Source organism: Rhopilema esculentum, chromosome 11, assembly GCF_057945365.1.
Source record: "Rhopilema esculentum isolate cy_ngs chromosome 11, ASM5794536v1, whole genome shotgun sequence".
Taxonomy (NCBI): domain Eukaryota; kingdom Metazoa; phylum Cnidaria; class Scyphozoa; order Rhizostomeae; family Rhizostomatidae; genus Rhopilema; species Rhopilema esculentum.
The window spans coordinates 15,057,971-15,064,822 of NC_142825.1; the positions used below are offsets into that span (position 1 = coordinate 15,057,971).

Consider the following 6,852-nt stretch of genomic DNA (forward strand, 5'->3'; position numbering starts at 1 on the left):
TTGATTTTACCACGCCGAAATTATCACTCAAATCATTTTAACTCTACTCTCAAAACATCACTAAAAAAATCCCGTTATACTACGTTATACATTTTATCAAACCGTTATACTACGTTAAGTTTTACGCTACATAATATTTACAATCACTATTAGTATTGCTTTTTAGATTTTATTTTCTTTTTCTATAGCAGCAGCAGCCGACTGCTATGATGATGATGATGCCGATTAGAACCATCAAACCGACCGCAATCCACTTCCAATGGCTTTCACAATTTTTGTCATCATTGTCTTTATCTAGGACTTTCCGATCTAGAAATTAAGAAAGCAAAACATTATCACTAATATGCAGTGCTTCCATTTTCCAAAAATGGTATATCCTCATTTTTTTCGTTCTTTATGTTCAAATTCCCTTCCTTGAAATCAGAAATTTTCTTTTGATTTCTTTTCAAGTATATCAGTAGAAAGGTGCCCAAACAAGGTAAAATTGGTTGCAAAATGCTTGCCTACTACAGCATACTAAAGTGAACATTCAACTAACCTACCTGACCAACCTTTAAAAAAATCGCACTTAAAACTCAATCGCACAGCAGCACACAAAAACAGTAATAAAATATTGATTGCTTCAGAGCACTGATTTATAGGAACTAATTTAAAAATGGATAGGGGGTACATGAGCGAAAAAAGGAGTACCTCCGTTCAGTGGGCTGCAAATAGGAACGTAGCCACTGGTTTTGAAAGTAGAGGACGCGTTTTCCCTGTGCCTCTGATTCTTCGTGTATATTTAGAGTAAATGTATTGAATTTAAAAGATAAAGTATTTCGAAAAAACACCCAACAATGCTCTCACTATTCTAATCACAACATGATTTCTAAAATTTCTTTATAAAATTAGTTGCAATTGCTTTTATAGCCATAAAATTTTCACATGAAACTTTCTTTGTTGTAGTAACATCAACGTTAGCGATTCTGTCTGTTTTGTATGGGCGGGGGGCTGTTTACAAAATTTCAAAGGTTGAATAGCAGCATCTTGCAATAACTTTATTCAATCAATCAATAAAATTGTTTACCTAGGACATACGTAGAAAGGAACAAGTACCCACCACGTATATACACAGTGTACACTTTCCTCACTTCTCTCCCTTGTTTCGGCTTTCCTCTGCAACTTACTATCGTGGGATGGTGTCCTCTTTGAAGATTGATCAACACGATTGTTCTTGAAATGATTGTTTCAGATTTAAATGAAGCACTTTGTGTTATGTTCCTATTTGAAATGATGTGTTCAACATCTCGTCTGCTCACATCAAATATCACGTCAGAAGCGGGTCGGCTGTGGACCGCACATCTGATTGTGACAACTTCCCCAGATTGAATATGGAAAACTGTTTTTGTCGTCGTTAAATAGGCCACAAATGAAACAGGTTCTATAAGAAATAAAAATATGAAAAGAATAGGTAGCTGTTCCTTGAGATTTTAAACGTTTACTTTAAAATCTCATTAACAGTAGGGGTTGCTGGGCGATTCACTTTATAGAAACCTTGTACACCGCTGGTGGAAATCCTATGGCTTTATAAGAAGATCCGTATAAATTATTTTGTTAATCATTCTAATACTGAATTGCCTCTCATATGTAAGGGGCTCTCGTTGAGTCCTAATGACCCTTTTTGACCTTTTACTTGGGTATATTTCGTAGATTGCCATCACAATTCGTGAAATTCGAAGCAACCTTTTCACTATAAGAATAATTGACTGGTTAAGACTGACTCAAGACTAAGTTAAGCTGAATTTGAAATTTAGGATTTGTCTCCTAGTAGCGGTACAATTCTCCCAGTAGATCTTAAATGTGAGCGTTGACTATGGATAGAGGGTCCTTTTTATGCCTTTTCTTATCAGCTTCCGACCCCCTTCTAGCTATGCTTCCGGGATTTCCACTTTTCATTCATTTCGGTCTTGCAAATGTACAGCACGACCCAGTGGGTTACTAGAAACCTGAAGTCCTGAAGCTTGTAGCTGAGGAGAAGAGACGCCATCTGTCTCCCTCAGAGGGTACCTTAGTAAGTTTGAGGTACGGGAACGTGGACTATCAGCTTTTGAAAAATGTGCAGAAATTTCCTATGAAGAACGCCGCGGCTTTTATTACATGTTTTTTGAATGAGGCATTTAACAGAGCGGCGTTTATCAAATGAGGTGTTCATTAGAGGAAACACGGTATATACAAAAGAAAAAATGAAAACTTACTGTAAACAGTCCTTATCCAGTGTTTTGAGCTTTCAATATGATGTGTTCGCCCTTGATATTCGTAGTCGACTTTGCACAAAAACCCCAGATTTCCATCTGGTATCTTGACATCTTTTATAACAAATGAAACATTTCTTGTGTAGTGTATTCGCTTGTCAAAATCTGGTGAAAGTCCAACTGATGGTTTTCGGAATGCTTTGGTGTATTTATCAAACTGCGCCAAGATCGTCATCAAATCAGAACCATTTGCTTTGTAGCCACAGTCCAAGCGATCGAAGGCTGAACTGTTGCTGTCTGGCGAAAATTGGATCACCGTTATGATAATATTGGATCCTTCTTGCACCAAACTTGGCTGCAACGTCACCTCAACCGACCCGCAACATGCAAGGTTGGTACCTAGAAACAGTTGAAAACTCAATAAACTTTCTGTTTGCCTTCTAGGTTATAGAAGTTCCATATCCGATATTATAAGCTGCCTGTTCACAACATAACACTTTTTAAGAATTTTCAAACTTTTTTTAAGGAGAACTTCTCAGCTTAATTAAAGGTATATTACATACTGTGATGATTAGATCAACGAAATCTATCCATCAAACAACAATCTGTGGAGTGAATAATTAAAATTCGATACCAATTCAGCTGAAGGCAAACAAAATTTGATTAAAACGTACCGAAAGTTAAAAGAACTATGAACGCGGCCCACATCAACTCCATCCTATCCGATTTACCAATCTGCAACATAAATTAGAAAATATCAGACAAAAGTGCATAAATTTTATGAAATAGATGCAAGTAGTTAAGAAAATTATATTGCACAAGACCCAATTTCTCAAGACACTTGGTCTTTGTGTCTTACAATTGAAATAACTGTTTATAGGCAACTGATTTGAAAAGAGCTAAAATACCTCTACTTTCACTAATAAATGATTTACTCGTACTTACATGCAGCGTCCACCAAACAACAGTTACTGTATCTACACTACAAAATTAATTACTAGATATTTATGCCAAGAACTGGGAATTCCCCATCTTGACATCTTGACTTGACGTGTTCGGTTTTGATTGGTCCAGCATATAAATATGAGGTGATGTCATCTAAAAAAGTGTTTTCTTGGAAGCAGAGCTTGGGTAAACCGCAATGAGAAAAACAACGTCTTGGAAGGTTCTAGCGAGGGGCAAATCACTCTAAGAAAATCTCGTACACCTTTTGTGGAAATCCTATTGTTTTAACTGAAAATCCCCAGAAATCCTTTTGTTTTAAAGAAAATCTCGTACGCTATTTGCAAGAGTGAATTGCCCCTCGGGTTCTAGAACTTTCTGTACGAAACATTGCATTGATGCTAGGCCTAGAGCTGCCACTTGAATGTTTTTATATACAGGGGGTGAATCCGCAATTATACAAAGTCACCTAACAGTATCAAATAAAATTTAACAGAACCAAAGTTTCAAGATCCAAAAATATCAAAATACAAAATCTTGTTGCTAAGCACATAAGGAACTATCAGTCATAGTAATTTAGACTGTTTTGTATAAAAATATGTTGAATTGGCATTTATTTCCTTACATTAGATCTTTGAATATAGATAAAGAATAGGATTCATATTTCTTGCTGCATCATCTCCATCCAATGGTAAAATCTACACATGATCATAGAGTGGGCTCTGTACCAGGGAAAATTTAGAGTTGAACATTTTGCTCTGGAGCACTGTATTGAAAAAGGTTCTTATTGGTTTTTATAAGTATAAACACAATGTACATGATGCGCAGGAACAGGTAGCTTGTGATCCAGACCAGTGATGTAGCCCGGGCTGGAAGATTGGAGGGGCTTTTTTGGGTATGATAGAACCTGCAAATCCTGTTTGATTCTGTGTAATTCAACTCTAATCGAATTCCTTTGGCTTTCCAGAATTTTTATATTAGCATATTTACACATTCAAGCTTTTTGTACCTGTATCTACACTACAAAATTAATTACTAGATATTTATGCCAAGAACTGGGAATTCCCCATCTTGACATGTGTTCGGTTTTGATTGGTCCAGCATATAAATATGAGATGATGTCATCTAAAAAAGTGTTTTCTTGGAAGCAGAGCTTGGGTAAACCGCAATGAGAAAAACAACGCCTTGGAAGGTTCTAGCGAGGGGCAAATCACTCTAAGAAAATCTCGTACACATTTTGTGGAAATCCTATTGTTTTAACTGAAAATCCCCAGAAATCCTTTTGTTTTAGAGAAAATCTCGTACGCTATTTGCAAGAGTGAATTGCCCCTCGGGTTCTAGAACTTTCTGTACGAAACATTGCATTGATGCTAGGCCTAGAGCTGCCACTTGAATGTTTTTATATACAGGGGGTGAATCCGCAATTATACAAAGTCACCTAACAGTTTCAAATAAAATTTAACAGAACCAAAGTTGCAAGATCCAAAAATATCAAAATACAAAATCTTGTTGCTAAGCACATAAGGAACTATCAGTCATAGTAATTTAGACTGTTTTGTATAAAAATATGTTGAATTGGCATTTATTTCCTTACATTAGATCTTTGAATATAGATAAAGAATAGGATTCATATTTCTTGCTGCATCATCTCCATCCAATGGTAAAATCTACACATGATCAAAAAGTGGGCTCTGTACCAGGGAAAATTTAGAGTTGAACATTTTGCTCTGGAGCACTGTATTGAAAAAGGTTCTTATTGGTTTTTATAAGTATAAACAAAATGTACATGATGCGCAGGAACAGGTAGCTTGTGATCCAGACCAGTGATGTAGCCCGGGCTGGAAGATTGGAGGGGCAAAGAGGAGTCCAACAGCAGGGGGTCCAGAAATTTTTTAGTGGCCACACCCTCAAGATTTTTGGAATACGTCCCATTTCGTAAATACATTTGGGAAAGCTATGGCTTTTTTTCGTGGCAATGGTTGGCTAATCAAACACAATAATCGTCATGTTTAGCTTTTTGTGGCTGGCCCCCATTTTACAACTGTCTATTTCCTTTGCAATTCCTCTAACGTTTATATTCTGAATTGTGTAAGACGAGGAAGCGCTACGTATAAAAACTGGTTTCCAACGTTGTAAGCAAATATGTAAAAATATTGAGCAGTTTTCAAAAGTTTTAAACTAAGTCAGTGGCGTAACGCAGTTTAGGCGACCTTAGTTCGAGAACTAAGGGCCCCCGAACCAAAAAGGGCCCAAAAGGGGCCCCCTTCAAATTTTTCGTATATTGTGCTTTTTTACCATGTTGACAAGGTTTCCTAAAGCCATCCCAAAAGTTCTTACTAAACAGTGTTGCTAACACAGCACTGGATTCATTCATTCTGTTTTGTTTTGTTTATTCGCTATAATTCTTCAATGGCTTATTTCAATTATACTGACAATGACAACTTTGACCTTGGCATTCAGAGGGCACAGAGAGCAGGTTCATGATAATGTGTGTGAAGGTGGGAATTTCTTGGCATTGGTCTCTCTTATGGCTGAATATGATGAATTTCTAGCAGAAGTTATATCTCTTCCGAGCAACAAAATACCTTAGCGCTAAGATCCAAAATAAGCTGTTTCACTTGCTTGCAAATACTGTATCCTCGACTTTGGTAGAAAATATTAATTCCGCACCATTCTGGAGTATAATCTTGGATTCCACCAGTGATATTACAAGAGTCGACCAATTAACCGTTGTTATTAGGTGGGCAATCACACGTTGTGAGTGAAAACTTTTTTGCTAGCCTTCGAGATATCTTCAGTTTTTTGGCTCTTCCTTGAATAGATGGAGAGATCTTGGAATCGAAGCTGGGAAAGGATCACTGACACTAAAAAAGTTATGTACGACACGTTGGAGCTCTCGCATTGATGCAGTGCGAGCTGTGCGTGACAAGTATCCCCAGATAATAAGGCTTCTGACGCGACTCATCTTAACATCAAACAACAAGAATGAGCGTGACAACGCAAAGAGTCTTAAGAACAAAATTGACACACTGGAATTTATTATTTTCCTTGTATTCTGGGAGAGAATACTAAGATCGGTCAATGCAGTATCAAAGGAGCTTCAGTCCTCTAGGATTGACTTAACAGTTGCCTCTAGACACCTTAATATTGCACTCTCGGAGCTTCAATAATGCTGATGAATCATGGCAGTCCATAATGCTTACTGCCACAGCACTTGCAAAACTTTGGGATGGATCGCTAGAGTTTCAACAAATAAGGGGTCAGAAGGCAAGATATGAATCAGATGAACTTGTTGTAGATGGAAGACTGATGGATCCTGAGCAAAGTTTCAAGATAAACGTTTTCTACAAGACTGTTCATGCAGCATTGATGCAACTGACAGAAAGGTTCAAGGACAAGCAATGGTGACGTCAGTATTCAGCTGTCTCTACCCCAACAACCTGGCAACACTGAGTCCTGACATGCTTGAAAATGCAGTACGAGTAATTCGTGAGAAATGTCCAAATGACTTTACAGATAAATTAGATTCTGAGATGAGATAATTTGCAACCGAATTCAGAAAGGAGATTGCAGTCAAGAAAACTGTTCTAGAAGTTAATAACCTCGTGCTTCAGAGCCGTATTAGTTCATCCTTTCCAGAAATGTACAATCTATTAACACTTTTCGTCACTTTGCCAGT

The 6,852-nt window shown here is 37.3% G+C and overlaps 1 protein-coding gene across 1 annotated transcript; it reads right to left on the minus strand.

Moving 5' to 3' along the window:
• LOC135693937 (uncharacterized) lies at positions 1 to 3,160 on the minus strand. Its single transcript, XM_065212527.2, has 5 exons — positions 3,140 to 3,160; positions 2,906 to 2,966; positions 2,235 to 2,630; positions 1,100 to 1,420; positions 1 to 309 (listed from the first exon to the last, which is right to left on the minus strand). The coding sequence occupies exons 2-5, from the start codon at positions 2,946 to 2,948 to the stop codon at positions 170 to 172; spliced, it is 900 nt and encodes a 299-aa protein (XP_065068599.1). The 5' UTR covers positions 2,949 to 2,966; positions 3,140 to 3,160; the 3' UTR covers positions 1 to 169.
• Positions 3,161 to 6,852: the final 3,692 nt, after the last annotated feature.

Coding starts and splice junctions, on each gene's coding strand:
- LOC135693937 (XM_065212527.2), bottom strand. CDS start 2,948: ATGGAGTTGATGTGGGCCGCGTTCATAGTTCTTTTAACTTTCG. Junction 2,631..2,905: donor CATAGTTCTTTTAACTTTCG/GTACGTTTTAAT, acceptor AACTGTTTCTAG/GTACCAACCTTGCATGTTGC. Junction 1,421..2,234: donor CTGGATAAGGACTGTTTACA/GTAAGTTTTCAT, acceptor TATTTCTTATAG/AACCTGTTTCATTTGTGGCC.